The following is a 26,780-nucleotide window of genomic DNA, read 5'->3' as shown; positions in this document are numbered from 1 at the left end:
AACAATGACTAGTGCCCTGATTTCCGTTGGAAGCAGTTACCTTTAACTTTGACTGCATAAAGTTTATAAGTGGTTCTCAGATAGTATTAACAGTGATTTTTTAAGCAACACTTGACTACTTATTTATCTTTGTAACATGGAAGTAAACAACACATAAAATTGTTCGGCTGTTCAGTGCCCATGAAATGAATGGAATGTGAAGAATTTCAGTGCTATTTTTGGTTTGTGTATTTCAAATATTTAAATTTCACACTACACACTGTGAAGGCACAAAAGAAAAAGCCACCTGGAGTGTAAACGTATTGCTTACATTATGTGATATAACTTTTGAAGCTAAATAGAAAATAAAAACTTTAGAACAATGATGTTGAATGGGTATAACCATCATTACCATAATAGTGTTTCAGGGTTTAGTCCACCAGGGAAAGAGAAATACCAACCTAATACTAACATTAAAACACATTGTCTCAGTGATGATTATACTGTTGTTGAGGATATAGGAAGGTAGGTTTACAGCATAGATAAATGTTATCCACTTCTTTCCCAATTACTATGTACTATTTACATACATGAACACTACAATCATTAACAGCTAGATTCACTTCATTTAAAGTGATAGTTATTTAAAGGGCAATACATGTAGCTACAAATTCAATAGAAAAATAAAATATATAAGCGGAATAAAAAGATAACATGTACACTTCCCTATAAACAGTTCCTTGGTTCAAGTTTGTCAAAATAATAATCGCTGGTTTTAGAATATAATTTGTAATGATTATTGTGACTTGCAAGTTAATATTTCAGCTCATTTGAATCAGGTTTATTTTGGCAACCTTTAAATTTGACATTTAGGTAAGATGGGTGTGCAAGTGTTTGTCATGTTCTGTGGCCCATTCATTTAAAAGTCTAAAAAGAAAAGATAGTCCAGATTAAAATGTGAAACAAGAAGTCAGCAAGAATAACCTTCTTTCAAATTCTTTGAGTGATACGTCCACACAAAATTATATTTATACATATGAAGTACATATTTTAAACCTTTAGCATGAAATCAAACATACCTATAAAAATCCAACTGCACACAGCTGTTTTATAGTAATAATATACATGTATTTATGTTTATATTAGTTCTTATGACCATAGGGAACCAACTGTGCGTAGTCTTTGAATTTCGTCTCAATGGGTAACAAGTTGATGCTTAATGTAAAATACAAATGTACATTGTATATTCTAATATTACTAGCCCATGAATTATTAATTGTTTTAATTCTGACTTTTTGTAATTTAATTAGATATTTGTTTTAGTATATTATGTTTTTAAATTAAATATGAAAATTTGTGTTTAATTGGTGCATATGCATTTTAAAATTAGATTTGACAGCTCATGCTTCTTGAAAAATTCAGTTACCAGTATATTATTTGATTACGTCAAAACATTTATTTTCTTGCATAATTCATTATACATGTTTTATATGAATATTGTAGATGTTGATGTTTTATCCTCTCCCCCAAAATACATTGTATTCATACACATGTACATAGATATAGGAAGATGTGGTATGAGTGCCAATGAGACAACTCTCCATCCAAATAACAAATTATAAAAGTAAACCATTATTTATAGGTCAAGGTACGGCCTTCAACACAGAGCCTTGGCTCACACCGAACAGCAAGCTACATAAAGGGCCCCAAAAATCAGTAATGTAAAACCATTCAAATGGGAAAACCAAGGTCTAATCTATATAAAACAAAAAAGATATATCATAATATGTACATGTACATGTACAGTATTTAGACTTTTAAAATTGTCCCCCTTTAACCCCTTACATGTCTACCAATAGATTATCACATCAATGTTTAGGGCAATATTAATTAAAACAATAATTAGATGAATTCTGTATGTGATTTTTTCTTAATTTCCTTATCTTCTTGTACTATGTACATGTATACTAACCATGTTATGGTTGGGTTGTGTCTAAAAGTTATAGCGCTATAACACATAGCGCTAAAACACAGACGTTATGGAGGGGCTTCTCAACAAGTTGAACATCTGGTTTACTCTATCTATCCTTTAATTTCACATTCCCTATAGCTAGCTACATTTATTACGCTGAAATCAGACTGATCAAGCTTGGTGACTGCAGGGTTCTGACCTTCTCAAGGATTCAGAATCAAGCAACTGTTGGACTCACCATGGCCAAAAAACACTAGTCCCTGGCCTGGACTCACCTTAGAAAATTCTTTATAAGACCCCTGCATTAATCTGTCTCATTGAATTTAACTCTGATTGGTCGTTTAATTTTCTATCTTTTTTTCATTAACCATGTTTATACAACGTCTAAAAAAAATAGTGACCTTTGAAGCGTGATACATGTACTTGTTCAACTGCTAAATGTACTTGCAGATTCCATGGGATAATAGAACTCTTTCTCGATTCTAAATACCATTTAAATTTCTATTTCTTCAAGCCATGGCTTGAAGTTTGGTAATACACAACATTTCTCTGTTGATTCACCTGTAGATGATAATTGACCAAATACTTGCAATTTATTGTGATCATGGTGTAATAAAACTGTTAAAGGATTAACAGTATACACTAAAACTTTATGTCATTACAAATACATGTCTATTTGTATTGGCCATTGTTGAATGAATTGTTTACCATCTTAGTTTAACCTAAACTATATATATATAATTAATATTAATTTACAGCATGATACACGTTATACATTAGTAATACAATGTATTAAACAGAGACTTTGAATTGGACAGTACATTGAATTCAATACAGAACTTTATAATGCCTTAGACATTAAGACTATTTAGAGACATGAGACAAGTTTTAATTTTTATGATTATTTCAGTAATGTTTTTGTATAACCTTCAAACAGATTCTTTGTCTTGTTCCTAGTCTTCTCAGGTTCTGGCTAACAATAAGTTCCTACAAAAGTAGTAATTGATATGGGAATTTGGGAGTTTCTTGTGGACTGAGTTTATCTGCATGTAAATGATCTTACAGTTTTATAGTGTATTTTCATACACTATACACAGTAATACATATGTACCATAATGTAATAGTGATGTATGTACATCATCATGTATCTGTATTCTGTTCTTAGTAAGTACATGTACATGTACATGTTTAAATTATTGGAAAACAATATTGACCATAAACATGATAAAGACTACTATTATTAATATTTTTCCTTTAATTTGAAATATATATGGAATGTGCGATTCTAGATTTGATCAGTAATCAGTTGGTAAATTAGCTGGAGGGACATATTTTAACATATTACAAGGTCTATAATTACCATGAAAATCTGTCACCCGTAACATCAAGAGTTGTTATAACTACTGCCATTACTTGATGTACAACATGTATAATATCATTGTATTTGAGATTTTCCCCAAAATATTTTGTTTGATAGTTTGTTTCTTTATATGAAGATGAGTGTAGTTGTTTTTGTACATACAATTTTGTGTATATAGTAAGGGAATTTTGAAAGAAAGGACTCATGGGCTCGCCTTAGATAACCCTGTAAGATTCGATTACACCTACAATATGTAACTTGTCTAGAAATTAATATAAATGAAATAAAATATATAGTCATCTAAATCTAATTTAGTTAATTTTATAAAGACAAGAAGACTTAAAAAATGAGCGAATAAGCTTTGATGATACTTATATCAATTATGTCAGAACTGAGGACTCATATTTTTTGTTGACCGGACATTGTTCTAACAAAAATGACAAGTCCAGGCTCATCTGACAAATTTTAATGAAATTCTATGATTCATTGATTGGATAAGTATATTAATTGAATTATAACATTTCTGTCCTGTTGCACATATTTTGCTGATGAAAAAAAAAAGACTGTCATTTGGTCTTTTGTGGAGAGTTGTCTCATTGGCAATTATACCACATCTTCTTCTTTATATTCAATGTAGGATATAAAGGTTGAAGTCATCTGTACCATTTTTTTAATACCATTAAATATGAGGGCTACATGTACAACATGTATGTTTGAGCTAATAGATATATTGCTATAAATCTGCCATTATAATTTCCACAAACTGATAAAACAGAAATTTTACTTTAAAAAAAATTTAAGACATTTTTCTTCCTTATAAACTATAAAGAAGCCCACACTGTAACGTTTTGGGACGAGTGGCTAACTGTGCAGACTACATAAGGAACAAATTTGTGTATACATGACTTTACATGTACATTTGTAAATATACCAATTTGAGTGGCACAGATTTTCAGCATTTTCCTTACAAATGACAAATATGTAATGACAAATATGTACATTTTGTATGAACTTTCACAATAGTCTAGGATCCTTGCTAGACATATCTCAGAAATGCAAACCAATAATCGAATAATGTAAATTAGCACAAAGCTGTTAACAAACAGATTATTATACAATTAGTAATGAATTAGAATGGTGAGTCACTATAGTATGTAAAATGTTTTATCATGTTCATAGACCTGAAAATTGTCAGTTTATTTCTAATGAAATCATTAACAAAGGGGAAATTTCTCATCTTTCATAAATGACACACAAATATATTGATCAGTTTCATTATGTAGGAAAATAGAACTTTGAATAATTATATGCAAAAGAGAGTTCTCATAAAGAAGAAATGAAGGCAAGTTCAGGGACTCATCTTTTTGGCCATGGAGAGTCCCAACAGGCTCCATGCCAAGGTAGAGGTATGAACTGCCATAAACATTTTTTTTTTTTTATGATTTTTCCATAAAATTATTTTGTGTGCTCCGTTTTGAAAATAATGAGTCCAGACGGACTTTCAAAGAGTCCAGGACACAGGAAATCATTTAGTGAAACCTTAAAAACTTAAAAATACAATATTGGAGTGCTTGCCTCAATAATAAAATACTGTATTTAATTTCTTATATACAGGCTGAGAAATAATAATTAGAAGGGGAGCTGTAACTTATTTTAAATGCCATACAAGTGCAGTAGTATTTTTTAGTTTATAAGTTTCAAAAGATAAGAACTACTTCTTCCTGTATAAAATGAAATAACTTCAAGGTCAGACATGTTAAAAAGGCATAAATTAATACTTGACCCGGCTTTTTGTTATTAATTTTTGCTGCTACTTGAAATTCTTTGTTTTATTAATCACAAAAAGAAATGAAAGAATGACAGTGCCCTAAAGGGATAACCTAGGTCGTAACCACACAAGTTGATGATTGTTATGTAATTTGTTCATCAGAAAATATTTTGGTGTGAATCATGATGATCTAAGATAATTTTGATGAATTGATTCAAATAAAATCAATATTTATCAGGGAATAGTTGTCTGTAATTTAATTGACTTCCTCCTTTTGGTAAATTGTTTAGTAGTTTTAGGCATAGTCATCAATGCTTTTCATCAATAATTAACATTGTTCACTGATGGAATAGCAGAAAATGTTTCCACTTCAATGGGTTCATGCTACTGTCATGACTATATATAGCTTAAGTGATATTTTATTTAGCCAATGAAAAATATGGATAATTTCACCTTTTGTCCTTTAATTATTCTTGAGAATGGGACTGTTTTCTGTGATGGTAAATTGAGAATGGTAATATGGAATCATTGGAATGTGTCAGAAAGACAACAACCTGATCGAATAGCAGAAGTCACCAACGGGTCTTCATCACAGCAAGAAAATCCTGTACCATAAAGCAAGCTTGATTGTATGAAAGTTGCTATATAGAGAAACCTGCAAATTCATTCAAACTATTTATATATTATCTCCTGCATATCTTTAACAATCAATTTTCATAATCACTTTGTAGAATAGAAATGCCCATGTAAGCCAATTACATATAAACATACATGTATGTATGTAAGAAATACATACACCCAGGTTATTCTTGAAAATGATATTTAAACGAAAGACAAGTTTTAGTTTTGTTTTTTAAAAGAAAAGAGACAAGCAACTAGAAATATCTAGCCTAGAGATACATGTCTTTGTTAAGATAAGTACATGTTTATTTTCTTCCTGTTATTGATATAATGACTTATAACATAATAAAGATATATAATATTCTATGTATATTCACACTATGGGGTCCAAATTCTTTTTAAATATTTAAAACATTGTGTTAAGTAAACTTTCCCCCCTTGAGCTGTTGCAATAGATCAGATGCCCACTGTAAAGTAGAATTTTTTTTAACTAGGTTCCAATAAATGAAAGATTACTCATTATAATATTTTTAAAGCATATGATACAGAATAGTTCAAACCGATCTCGATGTTCTTCAGAATCATAGGGAGAAGTGACTTCTCTTTTTAGCCATGGTGTTGTCAGTTTATTTTTCGAATTATGAGTTTGAATGTCCCTTTGGAATCCTTTGCATCTCTTATAAATTAATAAGGCATCTCAATCCTTTTGCTTGTTTGGATAGACATATATCATATAGAAAAAACCCAATTTCCAAAATATAGAAATGTATTCTTCTATGACTGAATGGAATTTTGGGGTATGTGTTAGTGAGACAGAAAGCATACTACCTTTTCTAAAACTAGTGGGTGATCTGCCTCTAACATTACTACTTTTTGTTAACTTTAATTAAAATCTAAATGTTTAATTTTGTTGACTACTAGATTATATATCTTAAACTTATTTGAAATTGATTTTGAGCATGTTAATTTCATCCAATTTATCTCAATACAACACTTGACCGTTGTGAGTGGACATACATTCCTTGTCAAAGAAATTATTAAATTTCTATTTATTGAAATAGTATTTAAGCTGTTGAAGATAATAGTGGCGTCATCAAAAGATTCATTACTACAAAGTTTACTTTCATGTTGTTAGAACAGGTCAAATTGTTTGTTGTTTACCCCCTCATTGATAAGAAACCCTGGCATATTTACACTACAGATATTGTGACAATACACAGGATTTCCATCGCTTTTTTTCTCTCCTAATCAGTATATTAGTAGAATTTCAAAACAAGAGTTGCATGTATCTGATAGCCATTCAGTTTCTGACCAAACTGTTTGTAGATTATATCATACAATGTATATAATGTTAAACTATGATAAGAAATTGGTTAGTGCTTACATTATATATATATATCAAGATGACCTTGATCATCGTTACATATTACAGTTACAATGGGCCCTTTCTATTATTTAAAAAACTAGTTAAACTTTTGGTACTAATAATCATTTGCTTTGGGCTTCTGTCTTAAAGCTGCAGTTTTTATTTCAAGGATAAGAAAGAGTTGGGAAATGGATTTTTGGAGTATTTGGGTACTAAATTATATCTAAAAACAATGTAAATAAAAATTGTTGAGGGGCATTATGTTTTTCTGTCTGTGTGTCTGTTCATTTGTCAGTCTGTCCGTCGGTTTGTTCGTCTGTCCCGCTTCAGATCTAAGTTTTTGGTCAAGGTAGTTTTTGATTTAGCTGAAGTCCAATCTACTTGAAACTTCAAAAAAGGAAGGAAATAGAATAAGGAGTTCCTGCTCCATTAGTGGCACCCTTGCCATATTGCTTATTGAAGGAAAAGATATCTGGTGTTTTTATAATTTTATAACTGAATAATTAAACTGCTGTATTGGTTTAAAATTACAGAAAGCTTGATTTTTGTATACATGTATTGACAAAATGTGTATTAATAGAGATGCACTTTAATTTATTTTCTGCTTTATTTAATTTAAAAATCAAGTAATTAAGCCCATGCCTCCATTTCAATATTTGTTTAAAAATGTAAACAGCAATAATACAAATATTAAATTGTTTTGTTCCTGTTACCTATATAATATATATGTAGACTTGCATATATTTGTATAATATCTTTCAAATACAATTTGTGCATTATGTTAACATTGGAAAAGGATATATATTTTTTCTAAATTATCATTATTTATGTACTTTCTTTGGTGCACAAAGTACACAAAAACACCAATATCAAGCTTGATTGATTTCAAGGGGTCTATAAGCTTAAGCTGAGAGTGCAGTAAAAATTAGTTGAAGGAGTAATTAAAATGAGTTATTATTTAATAAAAGATTTTAGGTCTATTTCCTTAACTTAATTCAAAACAACCCTACCAAGTCATTTTTAAAGTAGGTAAATTATCAAGTGAATGTTATACAAATTGTTCATTGATGATGTGGATAGGCCTCTGGTGACAATTATGGCCCTGATTACTAAGAAGGTTTTTTAACAAGTTTGTGATCAGCTTGACTGACTCAAGACTAGACACAGTTATGTAAAGTGAGGAGGGATTTTAATATCTTATCTGAATATTTTACTTGTCATAGTTCTGGCTATAAAGAAAACAAATTATATATTGGATCTTTGAGGTTTAAATAAAAGTAAAAATAGGTTGGAGACATAAAAAGAATGATATACATTTAGAGTCGGAAATATTATAATATTGAATCATTTATTACCATTCTTGGAATTTGTACAGGAAGGATTTTAAGCAGGATTTGATACACTGTACCTTTGTTTGATATTGTAGTCGTAAGATGTTAACTAGAGAAAAGAACTCCCTTTTGGTCATAATAGCTCTCAAAGTTCCAGTGTATTTCTGTATCCCTGGCCCTTAAAAATGTTCAGGTTGAGCATTCCTGATGAAGGTAAATACAGAAAAGCCCTTCAAACTAAAAAAATATAATTCATTTACACTTGGCAGTAGTTAAACTTTGTATTATTACATGTTTTATTGATTAGAGGCAGGTGCTACCTAGTGAGCTTCCGAAGGAAATAGGTGGAAGGAAATAGGTGCGTGTTTGTTTTACTTATCATTATTTTTATAGGAATCAGATATACAAGTTGCAGGAGAGTGTATATGCTTCTTTATGAATAAGGTTTTGAAAACCAGAGAAAAGCGAATAATCTGCATATGGTTTAAGTGCTACATCTACCTTGACCTTTCTCCATTTTATATGTTACAAAAAGACAACAAATGCCAAAATATTTGCATAAATGTGTTTTGTGCCATTTGTTTGTGATTTGAATATCATGATCCACCATGCTTGTTTGTGCTTCCAAATTTAAAAGTAGTCAAACTATACTAACCATGTCATATTTCTGATGTCCCTGTACCAAGCTAGGAGACTAAAGTCTGGTGATTTTTTTATGTTTACTATATGACATAATTGTTTATGCATTTTTGAAATATTATATATCCATACTTCTATTCCTGTTATAGCTCACTAGTACTGGTTCTTTTTCCTGAAAAATATTGAGGGTATATTAAAATTGTTGGTGGTCTATACATCCGTCCCATCTTGTACAAACAGTTTCTTGATGGTACATGTAACTTAGTTTGCCCATGATTGGAGTTTTAACTTAATTGCATATAAATGAAAAACAATGAGATGTTGTATGATTGTCAATGCGACTTCTATCTACCTAGCCCACTTGGAGACCTTCTGTAGTACAAGCACTAAAGTATCACATATAATATGTATGCTTGAAATTAAATGATTTTTAAACACCCACATTTGATGAGTTGTAACAAGATTAAAACTATTATCATGTTTATAACTTTAATGACTGTAATTGTGCTATCTATATGTTCAACATGATTTGATGTTTAACAAATAAAACATGTGCCAATATTATAACCTAATCAAACATTACAATAAAGAAATATTGGCACAATTTGACTTTTAAATTTGTCATAAAACAAGTTGTTTAATTGGAGGGCCAATAAAGTCAGTAAATCTTTTATGTTTGTCTTCTTTAATATGGTGATATAAGTAGGTGTTCTTCAATATAATGGAACTAAAAATAATATGGGAAATTCCTGAATTTGAAGAAATCTCATGACTGCTATGTACTGTCCTACAATAGCAAATAACTTTTTTTCTTTCTATTGACGTGGCGGATCCAGAAATTTTAATAGGGCTCCAGTCATGCTTTAGTGATACCCTATATAATCAACCAAATTTTTTCTACATAAGAGAAAAGGGGGAGGGGGACAGGCCCCCCTTGGCCTCTAACATGTCTAAATCTGCCTCTGTATTATATTGTCTTTTATTAAAACACATGTATTATATTGTGATGTATTATTGAAAAATCCAGAAAGTAACTTGATAAAAGAATGGCTACTGAGATGTTGATTTTTGATTATCATATATCTCCTCCTGTTAACATGGTTAAATACTATTATCTAAGAAAACCAAAGTCAGTGTGTAAATAACATCAAAGAACCACATGGTTCATACATAAGCTCAAATAACTGATCATAAATATCATAACAGTGATGAGGATTATCAATAAGATTTATTGTACAGTGTATCCTGATAATATGTGCCAACCTCTTTCATTCATAATGATGGAAACTTCGATCACAGTTCATTGTATGTACATGTATAATACAATCAAATACCCTCAATTAGGAGATCAGATTTTGTTTGTTTTCACACAAACTAATGGTAAAATTTTGGAGCGTAGAATTTTGATACTTTTGCTCAATATATATACTGTACTGTAATATTACAAAATGGAATCAATTTTTCAATTGCATTACAGGTAGCTTAACCTTCTTAACTGAGTTTTGTGCTTTAACTGACCTAAAAAGGGGCTCAAGTCATGCTTCAGTGATTCCCTATATAATCAACAACAAAAATTCCCATGACGGGGAGCCTGGATCTGCCAATGTACTAAATCTTATTTGTTCTTAAGGATGTACTTAGGTGAGGTTTTGGATTTTGTGTCAAATTTTCAGACTCCTTGGTGTTTTGCCATACAATACAAGGTAAAATATTTTGCCCCATAACACCCATTTATTTTTTTCATATAAGACTTAATAGCTCATGTGGGGTCATTTACCAAAATTTTAGAAGATTCTTAATTTTCTTTCTTTTGTTTTGAGACCCCAATAATACCAGTGCAAACATAAGGTAAAAGTCTGAGTCAGCCTTTTCCCGCCATATTAAATCTCAAATACCTCGAAAAGGAGGTCCATGACCTATCAGTATTTTTAGCTTATTTTTATCCTTAAAGAATGCTCTACCAGCTTAAAGTATAAATTTTAAATTCTTGATTTATTAATTTTCACCTAACCTCACTTAAGTGCATCCTTAAGATGAGAAAAGAAGGGACTAATTTACTTGTAGTTGTTCACAATTTAGAGGCTAATATATATAATTATATAAACACGACTGTTGCTGAAGACTGTATGTTGCCATCTAGAATCCTTTGGATATTTTTGTCATTAGGTTCTGTCTCATTGAGACCTAGACGTACATCTTACATTAAATTCAACTTATATTCAAACTTAACTTCTTTCTTGTAATCTTTATTCATTTTAAACTTCTCCTTCAATGTTTAGCTAACACCTAATACATGTAGCAGTATTTACATACATGAGTGAGAAACAAAGGTTGAGAAGTAACAAACCATGTATTAGGCTCATATTATACTGCAATAGACCATACATGAGTGAGAAACAAAGGTTGAGAAGTAATAGACCATGTATTAAGCTCATATCATACTGCAATAGACCATACATGAGTGAGAAACAAAGGTGGAGAAGTAATAGACCATGTATTAGGCTCATATCACACTGCAATAGACCATGTATTAGGCTCATATCATACTGCAATAGACCATACATGAGTGAGAAACAAAGGTTGAGAAGTAATAGACCATGTATTAGGCTCATATCATACTGCAATAGACCATACATTAGTGAGAAACAAAGATGGAGAAGTAATAGACCATGTATTAGGCTCATATCATTCTGCAATAGACCATACATGAGTGAGAAACAAAGGTTGAGAAGTAATAGACCATGTATTAGGCTCATAGCATACTGCAATAGACCATACGTGAGTGAGAAACAAAGATGGAGAAGTAATAGACCATGTATTAGGCTCATATTATTCTGCAATAGACCATACATGAGTGAGAAACAAAGATGGAGAAGTAATAGACCTTGTATTAGGCTCATATCATACTGCAATATACCATACATGAGTGAGAAACAAAGGTTGAGAAGTAATAGACCATGTATTGGGCTCATATCATACTGCAATAGACCATACATGAGTGAGAAACAAAGGTTGAGAAGTAATAGACCATGTATTAGGCTCATATCATACTGCAATATACCATACATGAGTGAGAAACAAAGGTTGAGAAGTAATAGACCATTATTAGGCTCATATCATACTGCAATAGACCATGTATTAGGCTCATATCATACTGCAATAGACATGGATGTATTAGGCTCATATCATACTGCAATAGACCATACATTAGTGAGAAACAAATGTTGAGAAGTAACAGACCATGTATTAGGCTCATATCATACTGCAATAGACCATACATTAGTGAGAAACAAAGGTTGAGAAGTAATAGACCATGTATTAGGCTCATATCATACTGCAATAGACCATACATGAGTGAGAAACAAAGGTTGAGAAGTAATAGACCATGTATTAAGCTCATATCATACTGCAATAGACCATACATGAGTGAGAAACAAAGGTGGAGAAGTAATAGACCATGTATTGGGCTCATATCATACTGCAATAGACCATACATGAGTGAGGAACAAAGGTTGAGAAGTAATAGACCATGTATTAGGCTCATATCATACTGCAATAGACCATACATGAGTGAGAAACAAAGGTTGAGAAGTAACAGACCATGTATTAGGCTCATATCATACTGCAATAGACCATACATGAGTGAGAAACAAAGGTTGAGAAGTAATAGACCATGTATTAGGCTCATATCATACTGCAATAGACCATACATGAGTGAGAAACAAAGGTTGAGAAGTAATAGACCATGTATTAGGCTCATATCACACTGCAATAGACCATGTATTAGGCTCATATCATACTGGAATAGACCATACATAAGTGAGAAACAAAGGTTGAGAAGTAATAGACCATGTATTGGGCTCATATCATACTGCAATAGACCATACATGAGTGAGAAACAAAGGTTGAGAAGTAATAGACCTTGTATTAGGCTCATATCATACTGCAATAGACCATACATGAGTGAGAAACAAAGGTTGAGAAGTAATAGACCTTGTATTAGGCTCATATCATACTGCAATAGACCATACATGAGTGAGAAACAAAGGTTGAGAAGTAATAGACCTTGTATTAGGCTCATATCATACTGCAATAGACCATACATTAGTGACCTTGTATTAGGCTCATATCATACTGCAATAGACCATACATTAGTGAGAAACAAAGGTTGAGAAGTAATAGACCTTGTATTAGGCTCATATCATACTGCAATAGACCATACATTAGTGAGAAACAAAGGTTGAGAAGTAACAGACCATGTATTAAGGCTCATATCATACTGCAATAGACCATACATTAGTGAGAAACAAAGGTTGAGAAGTAACAGACCATGTATTAGGCTCATATCATACTGCAATAGACCATACATTAGTGAGAAACAAAGGTGGAGAAGTAATAGACCATGTATTAACCTCATATTAACTGCAATAGACCAATTATCTGTAATTTTTAGTCCACACTGTTACATAATGAAATTTAGAAATGATGATACAGGAGATTTAGTAATCTGATAGTTTTTGAAGCTCAGTATGTAATTTATTTTGGCACATACCTATATTAGAGGGAAGTTACTGATTGTGCTGGGTCTAAATTACTTAAATGATTTTTAAAAGAAATTATTGCATTATTATATGGTAAAAGATGGGTAGAAAATAGCTCATAAAAATAACATAATTTGTATATTGAATGCTAGAGGCCAAAGAAGGGTTTATCATGAGTGATTTAAAAGACCAGGGATAATGATCTAGATAATTAAAACGAGCAGGTTTATGTGATAATTAAAATGTTTTATGTCATATTAAGAATACTCTGAAAGTTTTAGTATTTTTATGGAAGAAAGAATTTCATTTAATAGGCTGTTTATTTGCTGAATATGGAAATGAAGATATATGTCCAGTTTTAATGTGACCTTGGGGTACAGATTAGATCTTTTATGTTGTTTTGATGTATAATCTTAAAGATTTTTAACTAGAGCAAAAATTTGCATTTTCATTGTAATCATTTAATTTTGTTGGGTGTTTTCAAATTTCTTTAAAAGATGTTATTACAAATTTATTGGCATCAAAAGTACAAATATATTTAGAAGGGAAGATGTGTATGCAGTGGCGGATCCAGAATTTTTTTGTACAAGGAGGCCCATTGATTGCCTAAGAGGGTACCCGCTTCAGTCATGCCTCCGCGATTCCCTATGTAATCAACCAAATGTTTCCCCTAAATCTGCCACTGGTATGCTGCATAATTTAAATGTGGATCTGAGTACTTGACATTTGTGGCTTAATAAAGAAGACACATAATGGGTGAGGAATATTTTTGGAGATGTCATTAGAAGAATTGTTAGCATTGAATTTGATAGAATTTATTTGACAATATGACAAAAACTGCCCTCCACAGTTCTTTCTATAAGAATCCTAAGTTCTTAGTGTGTTTTAAATTAATCAAGTACAAAATTTCGAATTAAAATCTTTTTATAATTTTACTTGAACCTTCAGTATCATAATCAATATTTGTTTAACACAAACATTTGTCTATATATTCTATTACATCTATTGTATTGCATGAAATATTTGCCACTGGACATTAATCAAAGTGCAATCAATCATTCTGTATTTTATATATGTTTCAGGTTATTGAGGATCTGTACTTCGATATTTAATGAGTCAAATAGGGGGAGTAGTTACCAAAAGGGGAATGTAAAATACTGTACATGTTTAATGGAAAAGGGAAATGTAATAGGCTTTCAGGGCTGCTATTTTGTCTGCCAAGTTTGTATTATAAAACTTGTGTCTGACAGCAACCAACTGCAGCTAAGGGATACTGGTGTAATAAGTTACTGATTCGGACAGACAGATTTACAATGTTCTGGGGTTTAACAAGTTTATTGGACTTTCAATCCTCAGTTTCAATCCCCTTCCCGTAGGCAATGTTGTAACAGCACAACAAAAGGAAAAAACAGTATTACAAATTAGTTGGACTTTCATGGTTGATACAAGAACAAATAACATAGATACAACAGACAAAAAGTACCAATCCAAGAGCTCTTGTCGTTACTGAAAGCTTATTTAAAGCTCAATTTTATATAGTAAATATATATACTCATTCTAACAGCAGCAGAAAAACCTGTTAAACCAATAAATCTATTTCATTTTTTGAGGAGTACAGTCTGATCATGAGTGCTCAATTTAACTGTCTTGATAAGTTATGGACACATTGTTTCATGTGATCACCAATGGTTGACTGTAAATGCTTGAAAACAAGCCAGCTTCTTGACCCTCTTGTCAAGCTTTAAGACAAATTAATCAGATGAGATATAAAGTATTTTATATTTTGTCATTGTATGTTTATTCGTTTCTGATTTGATTTCAGATGACACAATCCATAGTGTCTCAGTTGTCACCATATGTAAAACATATGTAAAACATATCTATAACATATATCTATAATGCACAAGTAAATACACCTGTTTCAGTTCAGATTTATTGTGATGTTTTTGTTTTAGATGACTTTAATCATACTTAAAAGTAAAAAGTTGTGACACAAAGTTCATGCCCTGATCTTGTTTAGAATTTGTCATGTTAATATGTCTCCACCCTCAGTCATGCACATTGCTGATTCATCGTTCACCTGTACTTCATTCATAATTACACTCAGTTTTAGTTGCAGCTTGTTATGTTAAATGTTAAATTTTACTTCCTTTTTGAATTGTACGTAAATTACCTCCAAAAGTTTCCTTTCTCTAGAACTTAAGTAATTGCCTCAACCAAATGTTATGAAACTTGTTTACAATGCTTATTACCACATAATATAGATCAAGTTCTAAATTAGGTATTGTCACTTTACTGTTTATGACCTATGTCCCTTTATAAGCATAAAAATAGCATCATTTTTGTTTTGTTTTTCTAACTTTAGTTTGCTTCAACCAAATGTTATGAAACTTATGAATAATGCTTATTCCCACATAATACAGATCAAGTTTGAAATTTGGTGGCATAAGTTATACTGTTCATGAGTTATCCCCCTTTATAAACAAAAAAATTGTGTAATTTTTCGTTTCCATTCTCCCTTATTATTATATTATATTAATTTTACTCAATCTTACATATATATGCATTTATAATTTCAATAGCCATGGAGATTTCAAGGTATTTTTTAGGTGAATAATTTTTTTTATATGATTTATTTTTTTTCTGTGTACCTGAGGCAATATATCTTCTTTTACAAGTGGCTGATAATATTTCCTCCCTTCATCTCATTGACCCCTCTTTGCAGAACATACCTAGATGCATTAATGTTTACTAGTATTGTGTTTCTGTCCTGTATATCAGTATTCATGAATACAACAATCAATCAATCCTTTTATGTTGAATCTGTACCTTATAATTCCTTTTACAATTTGTAACAAAATTCTCTTGATTGACAACTAGTAAATTTATATGAGCCTTAGATATTTATCAAACTTTGCTGACCTTTTGTCAAATAGAACCTGTGGAAACCACAAGACCCTAAGGATATGATATATAGTGTTTCTGTTAACTCACAGTTCAAAGTAAAATGTATGTAACAGCAGTAATATGAGGTTGTAATTAAGACCACTACATTTAGTACAGGACTATTGGTAAGGTCATAGGTCATGATTCTATAGGTACTGTCCTTGTGTCTTTTATATGAGTGTTTTTAAGAGGGTATAATCTGCTTTTGACATTTTAACTTTCTTTACCTGAATAATTATGCAAGTTACATGTTTATATGTTTGAAAAAAAGCATCCACCTTGAAGTTTTATAACTCGGCAGTATCCTGCTGTTGTTTTATAGATTTTTTTTTGTGAATAAATAAAAGAAGTCTTTCAACTTTAACTTATACAGACATGACAGATATATTAAGTAATGCACACATTTGTTAAATTAACAAAACGAAGTTCTACTTTTTGGATGGATTTAAAAAAAGGGTGAATGCAATAACATCCTTTTGAACATAAAAAAATATATTATTGAAATAGAACCTGACTGTTGTTACCTATGAGATGCACACCTATATCAGATGTTCAAGGACACTTCTTTTAAAGATCTCAGGAATGAATTTGAATGCAAACTCTTCCTGTATATGTGTATTTTTATCGGCATGTATTGATTTCTATAAAACTGCCAAATACAGATGTTTGTACTTATAAGGAAGTGACATTTATTGAATACCTTGTAATTACTTTCTACACCAGAGCACATAGATGGAAGGAAAAAGCAAAGATAGAATTCAATTATCTTCCTCCTTCATTTCTATACTGATCTTATTATAGGACATCTTAAGATAGTTCTTTAGGAGAATACATGTATAATACATGTATTATTCTTTGTATAATACTGGCACGTCACATGCATCAGTACTTATCTTGTAAAAAAAAATCATCTTAAACTAAACTAATATAATGAAAGGAAGCCTTTGAATTTCATACAGTGTGCTTTAAATGTAAGAAAAAGGTAAACATGTAATACAAACTTATAACCTTTTAAGAAGATACCTGCATGAGGTTGCATTTCAATTATATAATTATGAGTCAGACTGTTTAATACAGTGACTGAAAACTCCTTTAATTGACGCATGTTACATAGTTAATCAATGAATGGAAGGCAAAGGAAAGTTAAAAGGGAAGAGATGTGAGGTTGAGCTGGTTGTAGTGTGAAGTGATTAAAAATAAAACAAGGCTGTTACAATAAGCACACATTTATAACATCTTGCAGAATTAGAACTATAGAGGGGAAGGAGTTACATAAACTTGTAAACTATATGCATTTAAGCAATAATGACTATTAAGTTACCAGTGAGGGAAATACAAAAAGCTTCTAACAACTTGTACTGGAAAAATTTCAGATTGTAGTATATTATATAAACATATTGCATGTACTTGTTTCTGTCATGTCAAAAATGATTTGAGATGGCAATTGTGTTCTTGCAGTCATGAAGAATGAAATTATTGTACACACAGAGGAAGTTTTTGTCTAGCCTGTTGTGTATTACCATCTGCAGGCATTAACTATTTGTATAAAACTTTAGGAAGGTAGAAGATCTCAATGCTTCATATCTTGTATGCAGATACCTTATGTTATGAAGATTCTGTCTGACATATGTCCATTGTCCTTGACCTCATTTTCACGGTTAACTGACTGCTTGAAAAAAAAAGTGATGTCATTTGAATTTCTCACTTATTATGTGAAATAGAATAACTAGGTTGGGTACATGGGTATCTTGCATCATCTTCATGTCCATTGGAACATAGGTATCTTGTAACATCTCCATGTCGGTTAGACAGGGTTCACCTGACCTTGACCTCATATAAATCTGTAATCAAGGTTAAAGTTATTCGATTGGATTCATTTCTCAGATGATATAACATGTATAAGCAGTAGGTAAATTGTATGTGGTGTATGGATTGATTGTAAGAGGTACATTTCAGTCTGGCAGGTATCAACCTACCTTGACCTAATTTTCATGGTTCATTTGTCAATGTTAAGTTTCTGTGTTTTGATCTGTATTTCATATATCATAAGCAAAAGGTCATGCAACATACTTGCCATTTAATACTTGGTATATGGAATAATTGTAACGTGTACATGTCTGTGTGCCAGGATTTATCTGACCTTGACCTTAATTTTTAAGGACCTTAAAATATGTTAAGTTTATGTGATACTTGTAGTAAAACCTTTATCCAATAGACTTAAACATAAAATTGATGGTCAGTAAACAGGCGAGAACTTTTCAGCATGTGCGCTACTGTATTTTTGTATGGATATTCTATGTTTTGCTCTTTTGAAGCTGAAAAAGTTATTTTTGTATGCTGTATTTTGTTTGAATAATTTAGAATAAAAAATCCCTTTTTTTTTCAGAGGAAAATTTGCTGTAGTGAGAAAACTAGTACACATAGAAACAAAACAAACAGTTGCTGCAAAGTACATTAAGAAACGTCGACGTGGCAAAACATGTCGAGAGGAAATACTACGGGAAGTTGTGATGTTAGAAAATGCCATATCACATCCAAGACTGGTACAGTTATTGGAGGTGTTTGAAACACCGACAGAACTTATTTTAATTACAGAATAGTAAGTGTCGGAAGGAAGTTGTAATTAATTACATAAAACAGGATGGGAGTTCAAAATGTTATTATTAAAAAGATATTTCGTATGTACCATATATACTACTTTGATATACAGTTGAATTTGAAACCAGATTACAAAGGCCAAAAATAAGGAAATTATTATTTAGGGGTGGATCAAAGTTGAAATAATTTATCTTTTGATAAAGTACATGAATACTACAATTTTATCAAGGAAACCACATGTGACAGTTTATGAGACAACGTAAAAGAATTCACAGCTGTTGTAACTTTTATGCATTAAATTTCTTCACTGAGTCATCTTAATCAGTTATACAATGTATTATTTAAAATTACCATGTTTAGCAGTAAACAGGTTTTTTTCTGGGATAGGGAAATAAAATTGAAAAGTTTTATTGTCATGACTTATTTTTATATGAATTTTGATGATTTATGATAAATATACAGGAAAATATTCAGTACAACTAAAAAAAATACTTTAACTGACATTAAGGATTAAATATGGTTAATATAATCATAAACTAAGCAATTCTTCAATTTACTTTTGCCATAAGGTTATGGATTCAACACTGTAATTAGATCATTAGATATTGCTTTATACCCCCTCCCCTAACTATATATATACATAAATATCTTGTAACTTTCTTTTAACTTGGTGATCCGTATGACCTCTGAACTTTATGAAACATAAGAAACAAGGAAGAATGTTTTTAGCACTTTTATCATAATTCCTTAAACCAATTATTTACTTCAGCTGTAATTAAAATGGACATTAAGTAGGTAGTTATTGTATTATACCTCATTATATTTACATTTAATTTAATGCATGACTTAGTCTTATTTCATGCTTCATTAAGTTTGATGCTTATTTCAGCTGCTCTGGCGGAGAACTGTTTCATGAATGTGTTACAGAAGAATCGTTTGAAGAAAGAGATGTTGTCAAGATTATGAAACAGATCTTAGAAGGACTTGACTATCTTCATCAAAGAAACATAGTACATTTAGATATTAAGGTATTGGTCAAATACATTTGGTTGAAAGAGATTTTAAATGATTAATTTAATTAGTACAAACTTGGTTTTACATTCATAAAGTATTTATTGTTACCAACCATATGGGGATTAGGCTGAATTGGATGAAATTTGTTTAAGTGATTTTGTATGTCTTTGGTTTTTACATGTTCTTTAAAAGATTATATTGTGAATAAATTCCTGATACAAAATGGCTTCATGCTCTTGACAAAACTAGAAGCTTAGCAACAGCATTTTTGTCACTGTTGTTTATCTTAAACTCACAGCAAAACCGGCATCAAGGCCCAAAAGCTCACACTTCACTGCTAAATCAAAAATTCCTTTAAACTGTTTTTAAATTATTTCTTCAAGAGATGTCAAGCACACAACATCTTAGTCTGAGATTGCTCAAACATCTGACATCTTTTATTTAAGCTCACCTGGCTCAAAGGGCCAAATAAGCTTTAATTATCATGTGGGTCCGTGTCTATCATTGTCTGTTGTTGCACAGAATGAAATAATGCAGTTACATGACAACTAGCTCATAGTGAAAGAACAAATCAAAAGTTTGGGGGAGGGGGGACACAAAGCTTTCTTTGTTCTACAGGGGGTCAGTAGGAGAAGAAAAGTTGCATATTCTTGGAATGAAATGAAAATCAAACAATTTATGATTTATTTTGAGAAGTTTAATGGGTACTTAAAAATGAATCTATTACAATTTCTGGTTTGTAATTTGTCTAAGATTTTCAAAATGGACTGCCCTCTGATTTCATATGGGCCCAGCCAGTCCTAAAAAAAAAAGAGGCTTTCAGATGTCAGAACAATCTTGTACCAGATACATTAAATCATTGGAAGAACACAAAATCAGAATAATTATATTTTCAAGTTACAAACTATTACTAGCAAAGAATCCAATAGATATTGTTAACATTTGCTCAACATGATATTGTATAATTGTCATTGTTTATTGTTTAAAAACCCCAGAAATACAACTATTGGCCTGGGCACATCAAGATATTTGTTGATAACTATTATTTCAATCTTTCAGAATAAAGAATGAGATATACCTGTGTAAAGGGTAGAGAAGTTAAGTTTGTTTACACTTATGTATGAGGAGCGGAGTCATATGAAATGTGTACTTATATGTTTGCTTTGGGTTTTTTTCAGCCACAAAATATATTACTGACGCATCCCTTTCCGAAGGGTGATATAAAATTATGTGATTTGGGATTTGCTTGTCTCGTGAACACAGGAGAAGATATCAGGGATATTATAGGAACAGTTGACTATGTTGGTAAGAATGATCAAATAATAGACTAAGAAAATCAAATTATCTGTCATTCATCCAGCTTTTGGCCTATTTTTCAGCTTATGTACTACCATTGAATACAAGTCTTGAGATTTTAATACAACAACACCTTTAATCGCATTTAAAATCAGGCATATCAACTCTACCTTTTTTTTGTTTTTAAAATAGTTTTCTACAAATGAAAATATTTGAAATCACACAGTAAACAATAACATATATTGAGACGTAATTTTGAGAATAGCTGCTTTCTTATTATTAATTATATATGTCAATAAATCTAGAAGACACTGTATTAAATTCTCTCTATATATTTTAGCACCTGAAGTTCTAGATTATGAACCTCTTGGTCTCCATACAGATATGTGGTAAGTCAAGAGAAGTACAGTATATTATAATGGTCTATATTCTTTGATTTGATTTGATTTCATTTCATATATGGTGGTTTTATACATCAACTCAATATAAAAAAAAATAGATGTGGTATGATTGCCAATGAGACAACTCTTCATATTGGACCAAAAGTCATAGAAATTAACCACTATAACCCCTTACAACCTTCAACAATGAACAAAGCCCATATCACATAGTCAGCTATAAAAGGACCAAGAATGACAAAATGTAAAACCATTCAGATAAGAAAACTTATGGCATAATTTAAGTACCAAAAAAATTGAACAGAAACAAATATGTTGTACAGCAACAAATGACAATCACTGAATTACAGGCTCATGATTTGGACAGACACATATATACAGAATGTGGCGGGGTTGCACATGTTAGCGGGATCCCAATCATCCCCTTGCTTGAGGCAGTGATGTAACAGTACAACATAAGAATGAAATGTAAAAATCAATTGAGAAAGGCTTAACTCATCAGATTGATACAAATAGAAATTTATCTAACAAACACAGAGTGGATGTGGGCGGGTTTTTGTACTCCCAATAACAAAAGACACTAAGTACAGATCCGAGAGTAGGTCCGAGACCACAGTTACTTCGTAGTGCATTTTCTTTAGACAATAAATGAAAATATAAAAAAATTCCACTTTCGCTTTCGGAATGATATTTTTACAGTGTGTTGTACTACTTTTGGAACAAATTAAATCAAAATTATAGAAAACTTCATCAGCTCTAACTCAAAATATGGACAATTTTATGTTAAGGGGGTCTTGAAATCTTTTTACAGCTTCCGAAATGCTTATTTTTAGCTCACCTGGCCCGGAGGGCCAAGTGAGCTTTTCCCATCACTTGGCGTCCGGCGTCCGTCGTCGTCCGTCGTCGTTAACTTTTACAAAAATCTTCTCCTCTGAAACTACTGGGCCAAATTAAACCAAACTTGGCCACAATCATCATTGGGGTATCTAGTTTAAAAAATGTGTGGCGTGACCCAGCCAACCAACCAAGATGGCCGCCATGGCTAAAAATAGAACATAGGGGTAAAATGCAGTTTTTGGCTTATAACTCAAAAACCAAAGCATTTAGAGCAAATCTGACATGGGGTAAAATTGTTTATCAGGTCAAGATCTATCTGCCCTCAAATTTTCAGATGAATCCGACAACATGTTATTGGGTTGCTGCCCCTGAACTGGTAATTTTAGGGAATTTTTGCTGTTTTTGGCTATTATCTTGAATATTATTATAGATAGAGATAAACTGTAAACAGAAATAATGTCCAGCAAAGTAAGATTTACAAATAAGTCAACATGACCAAAATGGTCAGTTGACCCCTTTAGGAGTTATTGACCTTTATAGTCAATTTTTAACCATTTTTCGTAAATCTTAGTAATCTTTTACAAAAATCTTCTCCTCTGAAACTACTGGGCCAAATTAATCCAAACTTGGCCACAATCATCTTTGGGATATCTAGTTTAAAAAATGTGTGGCATGACCCGGCCAACCAACCAAGATGGTCGCCATGGCTAAAAATAGAACAATGGGGTAAAATGCAGTTTTTGGCTTATAACTCAAAAACCAAAGCATTTAGAGCAAATCTGACATGCGGTAAAAGTGTTTATCAGGTCAAGATCTATCTGTCCTGAAATTTTCAGATGAATCGGACAACCTGTTGTTGGGCTGCTGCCCCTGAATTGGTAATTTTAAGGAAATTTTGCTGTTTTTGGTTATTATCTTGAATATTATTATAGATAGAGATAAACTGTACACAGCAATAATGTTCAGCAAAGTAAGATTTACAAATAAGTCAGCATGACCAAAATGGTCAGTTGACCCCTGAAGGAGTTATTGCCCTTTATAGTCAATTTTTAACCATTTTTTCGTAAATCTTAGTAATCTTTTACAAAAATCTTCTTCTCTGAAACTACTGGGCCAAATTAAACTAAACTTTGCCACAATCATCATTGGGGTAATTTGTTTAAAAAATGTGTGGTGTGACCTGGCCAATCAACCAAAATGGCTGCCACGGCTAATAATAGAACATAGGGGTAAAATGCAGTTTTTGGCTTATAACTCAAAAACCGAAGCATTAAGAGAAAATCTGACAGGGTTTAATTGTTTATCAGGTCAAGATCTATCTGCCCTGATGTTTTCACATGGATCGGACAACCCGTTGTTAGGTTACTGTCCTGAATTGGTAATTTTAAGGAAATTTTGCCGTTTTTTGTTATTATCTTGAATATTATTATAGATAGAGATAAACTGTATACAGCAATAACGTTCAGCAAAATAAGATCTACAAATAAGTTTTCATGACCAAAATAGTCAATTGACCCCTTAAGGAGTTATTGCCCTTTATAGTTAATTTTTAACATTTTTCATAAATTTTTGTAAATTTGTAGAATATATTTTCCACTGTAATTACTGGGCCAAGTTCATTATAGACAGAGATAATTGTAGCAACAAGAATGTTCAGTAAAGTAAGATCTACAAACACATCACTATCACCAAAACACAATTATGTCATGAATTTATTCGTGTCCATTATTTAATATGCACAAGACCAAGGTGAGCGACACAGGCTCTTTAGAGCCTCTAGTTAACCTTTTTTAGCTTGACAAAATCACTACTTGACTTTCAATTCATGACCCAAACTTTTTTAGTGTAATTTCATCCCCCTATTAGCTTTTTGATGTATAAAACATGAAAAAATAAATTTGGAAAGGGTATAAAAAGAACTGGCAAGTAACACACTGTCCACACTAGGGACCATAATTGTGGACAACGAAAATCAAAGGACGATAACTGTGTACTTGGACCAGTACTCAAGTGACTGACAGATAGTTCATAGCCAATACCAAATAATAATAAAAAATCATGCATCTAATAAGAAATTATCAATTATTACACAATCCAACATCCAATGGATTTAGTGTAAAGAGATCATAATCAGTCAGAGAAAAAACATGACCTTGTGCCATGCCAAAATATAGATATTAACAGATTGTAGATCCATAAATGTGCATATGTATATAACAATAGTATTTAAGTTTGCTTTTAATTTACTGTTATCAAAATCAATACTAAAAGCTGTAATATCAAACACAAGTGGAGCTCCATAGCTGGAGATTGTTAAAGGGCAGATACAGCAGATTAAATGAATTTAAATAATCTAGTTATCACATGTTTTAGTAAAAATGTTCAGAATGTCAAATTAAACTACTTTCCATTTCTGCCAAAATTAAGCAGATTGTTCTAAATACGAAGAGTTGCCCTTAAGGTAAATTATACATAATAGGGCAATATAAAAAGTACACATGAATGTATTCAACATTTGCATACCTACAAGATTGTGTACAAGATATTAATATGATACTAAAAATGATTGGAAAAGTCACTAGTTATGATATGTTTTATGTATTTCATATAAATTAATCTTAAAAACTGCATGCCTCCTGTATACATTAATCCATTGGTTTATTATTTTTCAGGAGTTTAGGTGTTTTAGCCTATGTAATGTTAACAGCCCATTCACCGTTTGCTGACGACAACCAACAAAAGACTTTCCTTAATATATCTCAAGTTAATTTAGAATTCCCAGAAAACCTCTTTTCTCATCTCAGCTCTGCATCTCAGGATTTTATATGTAAACTGTTAATTAAAACTCCAAAGTAAGTGGTTTGTGTAGAAGATATATTTGAGGTTAATTTTTGTAGTCATCATAAATCTCTAGAATCTTAATCCTTTTGCCAACAAATCTTGGTTTACTGAGATTCACACTTCAGACAGCTGACCATGAGTCCCGGTTTACTGTGAATGGAATACCTCTTTTATATTTCCAGCTGAAAAACATTGCGAATACAAGTTATCTTTCTTTGCTTTATACCTGGATGAAAGTGTAAACATGGTGGTTCTCCTTGTTGAAAATTCTGTCAAAATCAGAAAAACTACATTTTAATTTCATGCAGGATGCCACACCAGTACTTATGTATTCATTGAAGAAGGAAAGATCATTAATTGATATTTTTTAACAGATAAATCAATAAAATAAAAAACATCTTGAACATTATACAACTAATAATAATTAAAAAAAACCAATATTAATATAAAAAGATAAAGGAAAATCATCTATATATATATGTGTAAAATACGCATCCTCTCTACAAACTACATATTTGGGGTTAAAAATGCATACTACATTAAAAATATTTAAAAAAAAAGAAAGACTGTCTTGACAAATTAAATGAATGACACATCAACTGTTCTGAATTATATCCTGCGCTTCAAATTTTTATGTAAGTTACTAACTGGAATTTTTTGACAACATATATTTACTTTTTTTAGAAAAAGAATGAATACCAGACAGTGTTTAGAGCATCCTTGGATTAGTGGAGTTATCTCCCCTGAAACATTGCTAGGTGATAGTGAAACTTGTAAAAACAGTGAAGAAAACATGATTGGAAGATGTGATGAACAAGAGGAAAAGTCTGATGTTATTGCTGAAAAAGAAATACCTGTTGAAATTGTCCAAAACTGTTCAGAATCCAGTGACAGTTTACCAAGTGAACATAAAGACTTAAATATAGTTTTAGAAGAACCAGAAAACATTGATAGTGAGGATAGCATCCCAAGTAAAATATTAAAGTGCAATTCTAATTCAAATATTCTTGATGAATGTGAGAAGACAAAAGGTACTGAAAACATGACATGTTCTGAGAATGAATGTATGAAGGACAGTTACAAGATGGATGATGTCAACAGTAATTTATCTACGCAAGCTGTAGTGTAATTCTGGACAATTATAGACCCTAAAACTAACCCAAAGACTTACCACATATCTGTCAAACATATCATATTTAATACAATGTATACCTAATTTTAAAATTATTTTTAGTGTTCTACTTCAATGTAATTTTCAATGAAAGAAAATTGC

At 31.3% G+C, this 26,780-nt stretch overlaps 1 protein-coding gene across 2 annotated transcripts; it reads left to right on the top strand.

Moving 5' to 3' along the window:
* On the top strand, positions 1 to 26,780 carry LOC143064769 (serine/threonine-protein kinase 17B-like). Of its 2 annotated transcripts, none has more exons than XM_076237852.1 (7): positions 1 to 221; positions 18,910 to 19,122; positions 20,011 to 20,149; positions 21,314 to 21,440; positions 21,772 to 21,820; positions 25,339 to 25,518; positions 26,192 to 26,780. In XM_076237852.1, the coding sequence occupies exons 2-7, from the start codon at positions 19,034 to 19,036 to the stop codon at positions 26,634 to 26,636; spliced, it is 1,029 nt and encodes a 342-aa protein (XP_076093967.1). In that variant the 5' UTR covers positions 1 to 221; positions 18,910 to 19,033; the 3' UTR covers positions 26,637 to 26,780. The 2 variants fall into 2 exon arrangements, with proteins under 2 accessions (XP_076093967.1, XP_076093966.1); XM_076237851.1 differs by having other exon boundaries at positions 27 to 504.

This window comes from Mytilus galloprovincialis, chromosome 2 (assembly GCF_965363235.1).
Source record: "Mytilus galloprovincialis chromosome 2, xbMytGall1.hap1.1, whole genome shotgun sequence".
Classification (NCBI taxonomy): domain Eukaryota; kingdom Metazoa; phylum Mollusca; class Bivalvia; order Mytilida; family Mytilidae; genus Mytilus; species Mytilus galloprovincialis.
The sequence above is the reverse complement of the archived record's forward strand: the minus strand, read 5'-3'. Positions and strand labels throughout refer to the sequence as shown.

Excerpts from the sequence above, each read along its gene's own strand:
- LOC143064769 (XM_076237851.1), top strand. The coding sequence starts at position 362 with ATGATGTTGAATGGGTATAACCATCATTACCATAATAGTGTTTCAGGG. Across the intron at positions 505-18,909 it reads GTTGTTGAGGATATAGGAAG|AGGAAAATTTGCTGTAGTGA; the intron begins GTAGGTTTACAG and ends TTTTTTTTTCAG. Across the intron at positions 19,123-20,010 it reads CTTATTTTAATTACAGAATA|CTGCTCTGGCGGAGAACTGT; the intron begins GTAAGTGTCGGA and ends TGCTTATTTCAG.